Source organism: Phocoena phocoena, chromosome 15, assembly GCF_963924675.1.
Source record: "Phocoena phocoena chromosome 15, mPhoPho1.1, whole genome shotgun sequence".
Lineage (NCBI taxonomy): Eukaryota > Metazoa > Chordata > Mammalia > Artiodactyla > Phocoenidae > Phocoena > Phocoena phocoena.
The window spans coordinates 3134944-3149757 of record NC_089233.1 but is presented as its reverse complement, the minus strand read 5'-3'; the positions used below and the strand labels follow the sequence as shown (position 1 = coordinate 3149757).

Below are 14814 nucleotides of genomic sequence, written 5' to 3'. Positions count from 1 at the left end.
GTTCCCCGCAGGCCGATCGCTGACATGGAGGTGCTCGTTTCAGAGGGACGGTGCACCTGACGGGCCAGGGTGAGGAGACCATCCGTGGAGATTAAAAAAAAAAAAATTGAAGCTCAGCTTTTTCTTTTGAGATAATTGTGGATTCCCACGCAGCTGTGGGAACTAGCACAGGCATCCCAGGTGTCCTTTATCCAGTGTTCCAACCCCCCGTTCCCCCGCAAGGGTGTCATGTTGGGAAACTACGGTACAGCGCGACCGGGAAACTGATGCTGACACAGTCCTGACGGGACCCTTCGCTGCAATGCTTGCACCTGGACACGTCTCTCCTCGAGAAACAAAAACCAAAGAAACGGTATGAGACTAAAGGTAACTACGTGCTTGCCCAGTGGGGACAAATTCTGGACCCCAAAGATACAGAGACCCCAAAACCCGACTGCCGCTTTTGAAGAGACTGGAGCAAAAACAAGGTACTAAGCACGCCCCCTGCACATTACATCACCTAAGAGGTGGGCAAAACACCTGAGTCTCCCCTCCGGCCCGACTCCTGGACACACCCCTACCCTCACCCCATGTAAGGAACAAGCTCGCTCCCCCCTGCCCCGCCCCCGTCAGGGAGTGAAGCAAGGGAAGCTGCTGCTTGCTCTCGAATGCCCCTGCTGCAGCAGGGGCCCCAGTAAAGCCTTGCCTGAATTTCCCGTCTGGCCTCTGATCAATTTCTATTGAGGAAGGAGGCCGAGGACCCTGGTCGGTAACACCGATCCACAGCGTTTCCATCGCCTCAAGGGTGCCTCGTGTGGCCCTTTTACAGCCACGTGTCCACTGGGTCCTTAACTCTTGTCGGGGAGACAAGCTTTCAGGTAGAAGGAAACGACTCGGCGGGAGTCTTGGGTGCGTGTCCTCTAGAGCAAGGCTTCCTAACCTTTTCTTGGTGCCGTGGACCCTCGGCCAACCTGCTGACTCTGAAGGACCCCATCTCAGAATGGTTTTCATGCATAAAATAAAACTGAAAAGGAAACCAGTTACATGGGTGGTGCTCACAAATGCCTGGCAGTAACCGCAAGTTCACAGTCATGTCCGTCTCCTGGTTACGTGGAAAGTCTGGATCACGTGGGTTTTCTCGGCACCCTTGTTAAGCTACGTGGTCTTTGGAAGATGTGGTGGAGAGACAGGCATTGAGGTGACACCCTCATCCCAGGGAACTCAGAAGTCTTCGCTTCTTCATGAACGCTTTCGATAAGAAGGTCTAGCAGGGTCTGCAGACGACCGTAATGTCGACGCCGTGGTGAGAATGAACGATCCCGGGAGATCTCTGCACACCTGGCACGTGATGTGAACGTAGCTGTGATTTCTACCGCTGGTGGTTTCACAGGTTCTGCAGTTACTTACGTGGCTTCTCACCTACGGTTATGGGTTGAACTGGGTCCCCTCATCATTCATACCTCCAAGGCCTAATCCTTAGTATATCAGAATGCGACCTTATTTGGAAACAGGGTCTCTGCAGACGTAATTAGTTAAGATGAGGTCACGACGGTGGGCCCTAACCCAGTATGACTGGGGTTCTTCTAAAAGGGGGAAGTTTGGACACAGGAACGCAGGGAGGAGGCCACGTGAAGAGGAAGGTAGGGGTCTGGCTGACGCTTCTGCTACAAGCCAAGGACCCCCAAAGGCTGTTAGTGACACATCAGAAGTCAGGGGACAGGCCTGGACCAGATCCTCCCCGATGGCCCCCAGAGGGAACCCACCGTGCCGACACCTTGATCTGGGGTTCCAGCCTCCAGATCTGAGAGAGAACACGTTTCTATTATCTAAGCCACCCAGTGTTTGGTACTCGGTTACAGGAGCCGAGCAAACTAACACGTGTTTATAAGTGAAGGAAAGCTAAGTTTCAGTTAGAGGGCTAGTGAAGATAAACACGTATTTTTTCCCGTCGAAGCTGATGGAGCCCCTTGGTGGGCCTGAGCAGGGCAACCTTTGCAACAAACGCTCTCCTTGCATTTGGGGAGCAAGCAGCCTGCCTCCTGAGGCCAGTGCAGCCTCCACTGCCTCAGTCTGGGCACAGACCTCACAGGGCCTTTCAGCCACGGCATGTGGTTCTTTTTTGTTTTTTTTTTTTTTTTTGCGGTACACGGGCCTCTTGCTGCCGTGGCCTCTCCTGTTGCGGAGCGCAGGCTCCGGACGCGCAGGCTCAGCGGCCGTGCCTCACGGGCCCAGCCGCTCCGCGGCACGTGGGATCTTCCCGGACCGGGGCACGAACCCGCGTCCCCTGCATTGGCAGGCAGACCCTCGACCACCGCGCCACCAGGGAAGCCCGCGGCACTTGTTGATCTCCGCAAGTGCCCCGGGTCAGATGTCGCCAGCAGAGAGCTGGCTGGCTCTTCTGGGTCCACTGCTTTCAGAGGTACGGGGGGAACAAGTGACCACAGAGGCCTCTGGCGAGTCCAGCCCCGTCCGTCACGGATTTGGGACCCTCCATTTCCAGAAAAGGCCAGATGCCCTGCTTATCAGAAACTGTCGGGATCCCCCAGGCCCGGGGGCTGAACGTGGGCATTCTTGAGCCAAAGAAGTATTCACATCACCTTTACGTAGAAACTGTTTTGGTTTTATGTACTAGGTTTCTCCTTAGAAGTTTCTAGAAGGCACTTCTAACCAGTAATCTTTCAAAAGCCATTTGGTGGGGAGGAGGGACGCCTGTGACGTCTGCAACTTTGGGGATCTTCCCTCTTGGTCTAATAGCTTCTTTAAACATCACACTGAAGTGCTCGCGGCGCTGTGGTCCATCTGGAGGCAGGGCCTGGAGATTCGCTTTCCCAGTGCGTCCCCGGCACGCCGTGTATTTTCACACTCGGACGTTCACGCTGAGCCGTACGGCCGTCTGAAGGTCGCGGTGAACGTGCCCGGGGCTCCTGCGAGGGTGATACCCCCCCAGCTCCAGCTGTAACATCCGACTCAAACCATCCTTCACCTTCCAGTGATGTCCGCCCTTAGGTATTACTTGAATAGAGAGAAGGCGGAAGCCCTCTTAGGGTGGATGGGGTTGGGGCGGATCTCAACCTTGCTCCCGGCGGGTGACGTGTGGGTTTCACTACTGACAGGAAGGTCCATGACGATCCGAAAGGAGCAGGACACTCGCCACTGAGACCTCGAGCGGAGCCTCTGAAAACACTCGCGGGTCTCACCGCTAAGCTGAGAATGTCCTTCAGTGACCCTAAGTTCTCACGCACGTGTATCTGAGTGACAATCACCCTCCCCCTAAGCCCGGGTAACGTGGCCAGGACACCATGGGCCTGATGCCTGTGAGGCTGCTAGCGCAGCTGTGGTTATGAGAGCGGGGCGGTGGGGGCTTCCCCAGTGGTCCAGTGGGTAGGGCTCCGCGCTCCCAATGGGGTTCCATCCCTGGCCAGGGAACTAGATCCCGCAGGCCGCAACGAAGAGTCCGCAGGCCACAACGAAGATCCCGTGTGCCGCATCGGAGACCCGGCGCAGCCAAAATAAATAATAAATATTTAAAAACAACAACGGGGGGTGGGGGAGTGAGAGGGCACCTCTCATTTCAAGTCAATGCCCTCTGTCTCCACGTCATCAAGGAGATGCTGGGCCGGGGAGGCCCCAAGCTCTGACACATCCCCTCTTTTACAGATGCAGAGACACCGTTTCGGGGTTTCGCGCGCCCTACCTGAGGGCCTGGCCTCGATGACGTAGCCCGTGGTGGGCGTCCTGCCCGCGCGGCCCTCCGTCCACTGCAGGGTGAGCTCAGAGGCGGATCTGGTGACCGAGACGTCTCGAGGGGAGCCCGGGGAACCTGTGGACAGAGGAGAAAAGAGCGGGTGGGCTTTGGCCTGGGACTCCGGGGCCTGCAGAGGGGCCAGCTCTGCTGCTAGGTCTTCAGGCGGGGCTCACCCCCGGTCAGTCCCGGTCCCTCATCTTGAAAGTCAGGGTGGGGCTGACACTGGCCTCACAGGTCCATCAGAGCATCAAGAGAGCTGAGGCGTGGAGGTGCCCTCTCCATCCACTGCCCTCTCCTCCAAAAGCGCTTAAACAGAGGCCAAGGGCATTTGTGCAGTGGAAACCACGAGGCTCCTCTTCATGCCAGGAAAACTTCAAATTTTTCTTACGTATCTTATTTCAAAAATTGAATGCACTTCTTTTCGCTTTTTTTCCAGAAAACAAATACAAACTGGACAAACTCAACACCTAAGAACTTGCTCGCCCACACTGAATGCGTCCGCCTGCAGACGTTCAGTTAACACACGCCTTGGAAGGCGGGGCCAAAAGAGTCCTGAGCTGATGCCAGCTCTGAGCGTCCAGCACGGCTCGTCGGGAGTGCAGACCAAGCCCTGACCGGACGAAGGAGGCCCGATACTCACCCTCGGCCGGCCCGGCCGTGACGCTGGCCCGCAGCTCGGGCCCGTAGGCGATGGTCCGTGCTTGCACTCGGAAGAAGTAGGTCACCCCCTTGGTGAGGTCGCGCACCTTCAGCCAGCGCTGCCAGTTCCCCTTCACGTCCACCGTCACCACCTTGCTCACCCCTAGAGCCGCAGGGAAGGGCAAGAGGGGCCCTGAGCACCGTCTCTTCAGCTCTAATAACCAGGAGGCCGCGAGGTTTGCTGAGGAAGCGTTTCTTACCACTGGGACTGTAAATGGTGGTAATGGCCGATTTTCAGCACACATAAGTGCCATTAGAGTCTAAGCTTGGTAAGTGGGTGCTGACACGGGGAAGAACCACCCTCACAGCACACGGGAGGAGGCCCCGGCTCACTGGCCACGCTGGGGTGGGGGAGAGAACCCCGGCGACAGGCACCAAGGTGGGGGCAGGCCCCTGACGTCTGGAGGGTCCCTCCCCACATGGCTCGGAGCCGCACAAAGCCCTGTGTCACGTCGGAGGCGACCTCGGGCTTCCCAACTTAGTCGGGGGACAGAATGTGGAGGAGGAAGATGGAGGAAGGCTCTGCATGGGCTGCAGGCGGCCCCCCCACGGGGCCCACTCTGCCGCCTAAAGGCTTTGGCAACGCGTGACAACTTCATCCACAGACCCTGAAACATGACGAACCTGTCACCACAGAGAGTGGTGGTGACGCAGCTCTACAGACCTGTGCCAGCACAGAGACGCTTCCCTCACACCGAGCAGATGTGATGCTGGGTGTACTAGGTTTAATTAGAAAATAGAGGTTGGACACTTTGGCAGGGGGATACAAACTGAAAAGTACACAAACGCAGCATTTTCCAGAAGGGAAAATAGGGTTCTTTGGTAAAACAAGTCTGAAAATGAAGCATTCAAACAAAAAAGCTACATAAGCTCTAGACTGCGGGACTTCTCAGAGCCTTCAACACACCGATGTCTGTCGGGCACCTCTTGGAGGAGGGTGTCAGGCTGGGGCAATTCCAGGACTTGTGAGTCAGCAGAGGTCGTGCGGAAGAGCCGCGCCGGGTGCCTGCTGTCCTGGGTCCGGCGTCTGCGCCACCGTGTCCCGTACACAGAGAACGGCCGTGCTTCCCAAGACCAAGGGGCCACCTGCCCTCGCTGCGACCGGCCGGTGTTATCTGCACCTTGAATCCTAGGGTGGCCTTGACCTCAGAAGAGCCCAACAACGTGCGTCCTCGCTACAAAGTGGGTCCAGCTTTCAGAGTCATCAAAGGAGATTCCTCTGATCCTACAGGCCTCTAGAAGCCCTTCTAGTGGGCTTACCGTCTTCATGTTGCGCCTTTTATGAAACATTTGTTCAGTGACCTGATTCTCTTCCAAGTTGTTTCGGAGCAATTTGGGCCGCTCTTGCGTGATTGGAGCTTTTCGGTAGAGAAGCAGGGCCATTTCTGCACAGAGAGGCCGCCCCTCAGCTGCATCGCTCCAGAACGGGGTTTCAGGGATGAGTCCGCACCCATGGTTGACCGTCACCAGTGAACACACGCGGGATCCTGCCAGATAGTTTTCCTGGAGAGCAGCCCCTTCTTTTGTTGAAAAATGCCCTCCTTCTCCTCAGAGCAAAACCAACCCCGTGCACAGATCTCGTGAACTCTGTCCCGCCAAGAGGTGGAGCTAGTCCGCTTCCCTCCCCCTCCCCCATCCCAACCACGTCAGTGTCTTATTTATTCAGTCAACTTTAAAACCACCCTCTACTCCAAACCTCAGGGTGCAGTTGCCTGAAATACTTCCATTTCAAACGCGTAAGAAAACAAAAATAGCTCTTCTATGGAATCAGATTCCCAAGAACACGGCTCAGTGTTCCGAGGGCCTGGGGGCTCCCCATGCAGCCAGGCCTACTTTCCTGGTGGAGGGACCCGGGGTCCACAGCACTGCAGTACCACATCGACGCCCCTGTTCCCGGGGCCTGGGCTGCAGGCTGCCCGACCAGGGTCTGCAGGTGTCCCTCCAGACGCTGCCCGGGCCTGGGGGAGGGGGCATGAAGAAGGGTCACCCCAGGGGGAGGTCACTGCTTTACAACTGCTTTCTTACTGTCTTTACCACAGACTTGTGCATGTGTATATCAACGTAAATATCATATCCTCGGTGATCTTCACAAGGGAAGCGGCGTTACCACAGAGAGTTAATATAAAGATGCTCGAGCTTCTCCCTACGTTTGCAGCCATATCTCTGGGAGCTGCTCGGGTCCTCTGAGGCATATGAGAGTACTGAAATGGTCCGGAGTCCCGCTTCCCACTTTCATGTTTCCCTGCCTAAATCCCAGATCCAACCGCGAAGGGGGTGAGGGCCAGGCTTCTCCAGGAGACGCCCTCCAAGAGGCCTGCGCACCCATCAGATCAGCCAGCCGCCCTGAGGGGAGGAGACATAGAATCGGGGCACTGGGGGCCGCTGGGGAGGGATGGGCCCAGGTGTGGGGACGCAGGGCAGCCAGGGCCGGACCAGGGCCCGAGGTGCCGGGCAGCCTGCCCTCAGCGGGTCCGGGAAGCTGTGTGGTGCTTTCACAGCCACGGCCTGGCGTTCAGCCTCTCTGTTCTCACCCACGACTCTGTCCACGGTGTCGGGCCTGCTCAGCTAGGCAACGGTGCGGTCTTAGGTGAGAACGCCCCAAAGAGCCCTGGCAGAGAGGCGCCCAGGGCGAGCGCCGCTGCTCCATGATCGGCAGAGGGCGGGTTCCCTCTGAAACTCGCAGGGTCGGCCCGCGGGATGGGGAGTGCGGACGCCCCAGGATCTGGAGCCTGTCCCAGGCCTGTTACTTCTTCCCTGTGTGACGCCGGACGATGCACTGGACCTCTGCAGGCCTCCGTTTCCCGTCGGTCCTGAGTGGGCAGTGCCCACCTCACAGCAGTGTCAGGAGGGCCGGATCCCAGACCCTGCGGTGACTGTTCGAAAGCACGTCGAACTCCGGGCGCTGCGATCCACCTGGGTCCCCGGCTGCAGCTCTCCCACTCCACGGTGGCCACGCTGCCCCAGCACCCAGGGCTTATGGCGGCCACCGTGGAGCTCAGCTCGCCATCCTGCTGGTCAGGCCTTGGGAGGCGTCTGGCGTGGCCGATCGCGGCCGGGCTCCTGCGTGCAGCTGTGGCTGGTCCTCACGTGCCCGGCAGGTGGCTGGCTGTCCGCCAAGGCAAGAGGACGGAGAGGTCACGTCCCCAGCATCTCCCCGAGGGCCGGCTCAGGCGTGTCCACGAGAGGACAGGGTGCCTCCCGCGTGCAAATGCTCTCCACCCCTCCGCCCGCCCCACGACGGCTACTGCCCCAGTGGCCACTGCGAGTCACGCGGCCGAGTCTGGAGGAACGCAATGGGCTTGATCTGGGGCCTTCCTGTGCTCGACCCATGACACCCCCCAGCAGGACCGCCACTGGCAGCCACTGCCCACGCCCCACGTGACGGCCTCCTTACGGCCCCACTGCGGCCGGGCCGTGCTCCTCTCGGGCTGCCAGCCATGGCTGCTGGAAGGGCCCAGGACTAGTGTACATCTGGCTAAGTCAGGGGTTCTGGCAGAGGCCGTGGTCCAGAAGGGCTCGTGGTGGGATCCTGGGACGTGATGCCGGGTTGGCCGTGAGTGGGGCACTTCGGGAAGGTCATAGGGTCACCAGGGCGGCACCAGGGCAGTGGGTCGGTGAGCTCTGCTCCTGGGGAAGGGGTGTTTGCTGGTTGCCACGGAGGCCGGGGGAGGCTCGAGGCCTGTGGCCAGCCTCACCCCAGCGGGAGCAAGGCTTGAGCTGTCAGGGGGCAGGGTGGCCTGCGGTTGGCGGCCCGGCTTAGTGCCGGCCTGGTGCTAGAGGCAGCCCTGCGACGCCTCAGGCGGGACTGGACGCTTCCTGTCACCGTCACCGTCACGTGGGGTAGCCCCAGCCCTGGACCGGCCACTCGACAGGCAAGCAGGCGTCAGTGGGTCTGGGATGTGCACAGCCAGAGCCTGGCGTCTGGACAGTTTGCTGCTGAGGGCGCAGGAGCCGGGGCGGCGGCTGAGTGAGCGCAGGGCTGAGCCCCCGTCCCTGCTCCGATGGCAGGGCTGGCACACTGGCCGGAGACCCAGGCTGAGAGCAGCGGGCCTCCCCACAGACAAGGGACGCTGCTGCGGACGGCGGGCGTCTCGCTACTTGTGAAACGAGGCGAAGACTGCTGTGACCGAAGCGACTCCACCTGTTGTCACTCCAGGGAACGGCAAGCCCCACCCGCGGCTGGGAAGCAAGACGATTTCCTGACAAACTCCGGACGTTCCCCATCACGTGACAGATAAGACCTCGGCTCTTGAACCTGCCCGCCTGGGTTCGAATCCCTCCTCTCCCCCCGTTCCCCCATGGTAGGCCGTGGACAACGTCTTAAGGTCCCGAAGCCCGACTGCTCTTTTTTTTTTTTGCGGTACGCGGGCCTCTCACTCCTGTGGCCCCTCCCGTTGCAGAGCACAGGCTCCGGACGCGCAGGCTCAGCGGCCATGGCTCACAGGCCCAGCCGCTCCGCGGCATGTGGGATCTTCCCGGACCGGGGCACGAACCCGTGTCCCCTGCATCGGCAGGCGGACCGCCAACCACTGCACCACCAGGGCAGCCCAGCCCGCCCGCTTTGTCTGTGGCGTGAGGACAGATGCGGTGCACCCTGCAGGGCTGTGCTGAGAATGAGGAGAGAACGCACGAGAGCGGTGGGTGCGGCCTGCTGTGTAGCCAGTGCCGGAGGGGCAGCGCCTACCGGTCGGCGCGCTCGGTGGGGTCGCGTTGACGGGGGCACCGGGAGAACCCTGTGAGCTGCTCGTGGTGAACCTGAGTGTCCACACAATGTGAAACAAACGAGCGGCCCCGAGGACACCGGGAACCGGAGCTGCTGCTGCGCCCCCGGCGATGAGGCGGGGGCGGGGGGCGGGCGTGGGGAAGCTCTGCAGCAATTCTAGCGCCTGACCGTGCAGAAGAGGGTAACGGGGGGCACAGCCAGGCCCCGCTGCAGAATCCGGCCGGCGGTGGCCTCGCCGGGAGGCCAAGGAGACAGCTGTGGGCCGTGGGGTTTCTGGAAAGACTGTGCAAACCCACCCACACAGATGGTCTGCTCAGCTGTCAGTCACTTGCCGGAGGAAGCGTGGGAAACCTCACTCACGGTCTGGGGTGAGGACGGAGGCGGAGGCCAGTCAGGCACCGTTCTTGGCAACCCTTTCTCATCTGAATGGCACCAGTGGGTTAATATCCTTGAAAAGGTGTTTGGGACCTGGGCTCGTGGAATCTGTGCGCGTGCATGCATGTGCAGGGAACGCCGGTGAGCAAAACGGAAGCCTCCAGCAATTCTTGGCCCTCCCTCCCTACCTAACGGGCGGGAATGTGGCCCGTCTCCTTCCGGACCTTGACCCAAGCCACGCCCAGGCCACCTGTCCCCAGACAGGCGCTGGGTCCTGGAAAGATACAGCAGAGCGCGCTGAATCAGTGCGGGTCCCCAGCCTCTTGGCTGTTCTACAAACCGTTTCCACACGTCGCCTCTACTGTTATTTACCTAAGTTCATGTGAGAGACAGGAAGGACCCTCTGTCACCTCTACTGCTATTTACCTAAGTTCATCGATTTTCTGAGACGCGCTTTTTCCCCCTCGCATTTTTACATCTCTGATTTGGGATGCAGCTTGGAACTGATGCTTCAAGAGGACTGGGCTGTGGTTTAGTGGAAGCATTTTTTCTTTCTCAGCGCTTCATAAAATAACAATGAACCTCCCAGGCCATGGCGGTGTAGACTCGATGAAATAAAATCTAGGGCTTAACGTTTCTTCTTCGAATCCACTCCCTGTATTACTTGAATGTGCTTGTTTTAAAAGGAAACTTTTATCACGGCTTTAAATGGAGAGCCAATATCATTTGATGTGTTGGTGATATCTTTTCCTCCCAGACATTAAATAATCCATAATTTCTACAGTCTGTCTGTGTCTATGACCAGGGCCTCACCTCCCTTCTCTGCACCACAGTGCCGGGCACACAGTGGGGACAGAGAAGAATGCCCGCTTGGCCCTCAGTGTGAGCTCTGGGAGTGGGGCAGCGGGCAGAGATGAGTGGATAAGAGATCAAATCAACACAGAGCTGGCGGCACCAACTACAGCAGGGGCGCAGGGACAGAGCCATGCCGTCACGGCCCAGCTCCTTCCCGCCCACCCTGTCCACCCCTGCACCTGTCGTCTCCTCTCCCGTCCATTATCCCCGCCCGGAGCCCCCTGCCAGCTCCCCTGGTGGCGCTGGGGGTTGATTCAGCCGGGGATCCCGGTCTCCTGTAACTCAGACCCGGTGCCTCTGGCTCCACCTCGGCCCCATGTCACTGGCCCTGCAGCCGCCCGGACGACTGACATTGCCCCCTCCCTGCAGGCCCCGCGTGACCGAGCCACTGTGGGCCAGTCTCGCCTCGGACGCTGGGCGCCTGGGCCCTTCCTGTCTCTCAGCGCCTGTCCCCGCTCCACGCCCGAGGCTCTCACACAGTCCCACTCTCCTCCTCGTGGCGCTGATCACTATCAGACTTGTGTGTGTGTGTGTGTGTGTGTGTGTGTGTGTGTGTGTGTGTGTGTGTTGCTCTTTCCTCCTTGGAGCGTAGCTCACTGCACTCAGGAAAGCAAGGATCTCGATGAACAGGTCAGCTCAGATCCCAGCTTCCCTGGATCCACAGACTCCAGCATCTAGAACGGCACCTGGCACACAGCAGGCGCTTAAAAAAGACTTGCTGAGCGGAGTTCCCTGGCAGTCTAGTGGTTAGTGCGTGGCACTTTCACTGCGGTGGCCCGGGTTCAGTCCCCGGTGGGGAAACATCCCGCAAGGTGCGGGCCCAAAACCCCCACCCCCGACACAAAAAACAAACAAAAACCTCGCTGAGTAAACAGAAGAATGAGGGCAGCCCCGGAGGAGCACCGAAGGGAAGCGTCCGGGCCCAGCTGCCCACGTGGCTCCAGCTTGCGGCACCCAGGGTGGGACGAGCGCTGAGATGGCAGGCGCAGCAGGAGAGGCTTGGGTAATAAGGAGGCCGGGTCAGGGGCCCTGCGGAGGGGCCGTGTGGAGCCCCGGACGCGCTCAGTCGGTTCACCCGCCCCTCCCAGAGCCGTGCCATGTGGACGGTAGGTGTCACGCAGCCGGGAGGCTTACCTTGGACAGGTGCTAAGGGCTCGTACACCACTCGGTAGCCCTGCAGGACGCCATTGGCTGCCGTGGGCTCCCCCCACGAAACATTCAGCGTGGTGGAGGTTACTTCCGAGAATGCCAGAAAGCTGGGGGTCCCGGGAGCTGGAGGACAGGACAGAGAGGAAGTCACCAAAGCCCCGTTACGTCGTCTACATACGTGTCTACGCCTCCGTGTGGAATAGGGATCTTATTAGATGGTAACTCCAACTTAGTGAGGTCTCAATGCCGTGGATGAAAAGGAGATTTATTGGTCATCTCCGAACTTCCCAGGGTCAAAATCAGAAACTCAGAGCCTCCCGAGAAGAGCAGAGAAAACGGCAGTGTTTAAACACAAAGGAGCCTGAGAGGTGAAATGACAAAGGCATAAACACGAATAATGGAAACAGAAAATGAGGTGCAGACAGCGCCATCTTCTAGCACCTGCTGGAGGTTTCCACGGGCTCCAGTTCTGCTCCTCCGCGGGGGTGGGGCGGTGGGCTCTCCCCTCCCCTCCCCTCCCCTCCCCTCCCCGCCTAGGGGGCCCAGAGCCTCTGAGGACACCCCTGCACACTGGTCCTCATCTGAAATCCCACGGGCGCCCGGCCATCTCCCAGTCCCCCTTGGTCTGGGGATGGGGGAGCTCACGCGCCACCCTGAGCTGGAAGAAGCTCCTGGCAGACTCAGAGGCAGGCTGTGTGGCCGGGCAGGATGCCGACCCCGCCCGCGGCTCCCGTCTGCCTGGGCCCCGTGGGAGGGCCGGGTGGGTGCTGGCACCCAGAGCTGCCCCTACCCCAGTGGGCACTGACGCCCCCCTAGCTGGGTTCCCCTCCGTGCTCAGAAATGCCCACTATATCGGCCCCACTTGCCCCCCTTCCGTCCTCCCCCGTCCCTGGGGGCCCTTTGGCCCTGTGACCCGCCAGGCCCGCAGCGCCCGAGGGCCTCCACCTCCTACCCTCGGCCCCACAGGTCCGCCCATACCCTTCCCGCTCAGAGCCCACAGTCTACAGACAGCCCCTCCCGGGCTGCTGGACGGGCCCCGAGGACGCAGTCCCTGAAATGCAGTTATGGTCATCTCCCAGGGGGCCTGACTCTCAGGAGCCCCTGTTCCCGGGAAGGCTGAACCCACAGAGGTTTGGGGATCCCGGAGCCGGTGGGTCTGTGCCCCACGGGCTCCCTAACTTACACTGCCAGCCTTCCACTCCCTGCATCTCAAGAAGGCCCCAGAGCTCCCGGGACCCAGGGCCCAGCCGCCGTTCCCTCGGGAAGCCTGGTCAGCCTCAGGAAGCGCCCCAGACCACTAGGGATTCTGCGAGTCGCCAGGAGAGTGAGTGAGCGGCTCAGAACGTACCCCAGATCAGGAGAGGAGGTCACGGGCAGTGTGACCCCCAGCAGGGCAGCCCGGCCACGCCCTAGGACCTGCGCGGGGCGTGTGTCTGAGAGACGGCCTGCCAGCTGCTTCCAGGGGACTCTGTGGCCCAGAGGCCCGGGGGGGCTAACACTGCGGCCTGGGCTCAGCACATCAACATACAAGGAGCTCCCCCTGCCCCGGGATCTGGACCCAGAGAGAATCCCCCGGGGGCCTGGAGCAAGTCCTGCCGGTGACAGATGAGGCCTTGTGCAGATGGAAGCCCGGCCCCCCACTGCCCACGCTGCTCACACTGGTGAATGTTCACGGGGCAGCTCCACGCAGCAGGCCTGGGCTGGGCGCTGGGGACACCACACGAATCGGACCCAGAAATTCCCAGCTACGCGGGATCTGGCTTACAGGACAGGCAGAGCGGAGAGCCGAGGGAATGGAGAGGGAGGGTCGGGGAACAGCAGGGCAGGGAGGTGACCCAGGCTGTGGAAAGGAAACACGTGTCCTCCTACCGGCCTGGTGGGTCCGGCCCTGCCGGGGGTCACTCCTGGGCCCGTCTCCAGCAGCGTTGAAGGCCGAGATGCTGACCAGGTACTTGGTGTGGCTGGTGAGGTTCTTCAGCTTCGCCGTGGTCTCGGGCAGGAACAGCACCCTCATCTTCTCCGTTTCGTTCCGGCTGTCCGCCTCCCAGTAGTAGATCTGCCAGAAAGAGCCGGAGGCTGGAGGCCAGCGTGGGAGGGAAGGGGTGGCGCCCCCTCTGTTCCTCAGCCTGGGGGCAGGTGGCCACTGAGCCAGAGGGGACCTGAGTGCTCCCGGGGGCCGAGCTGTGCTCTGCAGAGTCGGGGGTGGCTGAGGCCAGGCCAGGGTGGACGGGGCCTGAGGATGGAGGTGGCATTTCGGTGGCATCTCCTTCGGCTGCCAGGAAAGTGCCTTTTCTCTCACAGGGCTGGCTGTGGGGGCCCTGCCCCTTCCCCCAAGCTTCTGGACAGAAGGGAGACCAATCTACCCCCTGCTCCAGCCTGTGGGTAGAACAAGCCCCCAGCTTCTACCCTATGCTCCCACGTTTTCTTTAAGGCTGAGATCGAAGGCTTGGATCAATGTGACCCCATACTCTGGATACTAAAACAGCCAAAAATAACGTGGAGATGAACCACGTAGGGCTCAGCCCTGCTGGAGCAGCCCTTGTTTCTCCTGGGTTCCGTTTCTTCTCGTCTAGTTTTTAATGCGCCCGTGGGCGAACATTATGCCCGCGTACAAAGGTTTTCTAAGGTCGTCAGAACTGTTTCCCTAGACAGCTGGCCGAGAACCGCTGCCCAAGCCAGTGCCATCCAGGCCACCCACAGACAACCCCCATCCACGGATCCACCTCGGCTCTGTGGGCCTACAACAGGCCGGGCCGTGAGAGCCGCTGGCCCACGCGCAGGGCAGCCGAAGCCCGGGGCCTGCTCTCCCGTGCCCCCATGCCCGGCCAGGCTGGAGCGGAGCTGCGGGGGCGCCTCGCCGTATCTACCTGCAAGACGCAGTTCAGCTTCTGCTCTGAACTGGCCAGATGAGACGCTCTGCTGGAACAGGCCTTACTAACCTGAACTCAATATCCAGGTTCAATGTCTCTGTCATTAGGAAATTAGGAAACATGTTTTGGACATACATAAATAGCACCTTGGCTCCGGGCTCAGGGGACTTTCCGTTACCTCATTCATCACTGCAGGTGCCCTGCCATGGAGGATGGTATATATTTTCACAGAACACCTACAAATGTCATTTTTAAAGGGACACTGAATTGGTCCAATAGTCTTCAGGGTAGGCTAGCCCATGGATTCTGATGACTGTTCAACTTGGGCTCGACAGACCGGATTCACTCCGGAGGAAGGTGGGGAATTTTCAAGGGACGGCACTTCCGGACGGTTTTAGCTGATCTCACGGGGTCCGAGC

General features: G+C 60.1%; 1 protein-coding gene across 1 annotated transcript in view; it reads right to left on the bottom strand.

Moving 5' to 3' along the window:
• SDK1 (sidekick cell adhesion molecule 1) overlaps positions 1-14814 on the bottom strand; it is a 539765-nt gene that overhangs the window by 28060 nt on the left and 496891 nt on the right. The window contains exons 37-40 of the mRNA XM_065892294.1: positions 13395-13581; positions 11511-11648; positions 4365-4526; positions 3674-3799 (exon numbers count right to left, since the gene is read on the bottom strand). Coding sequence (XP_065748366.1) covers positions 3674-3799; positions 4365-4526; positions 11511-11648; positions 13395-13581 — 613 coding nt within the window. The remainder of the gene's footprint in view (positions 1-3673; positions 3800-4364; positions 4527-11510; positions 11649-13394; positions 13582-14814) is intronic.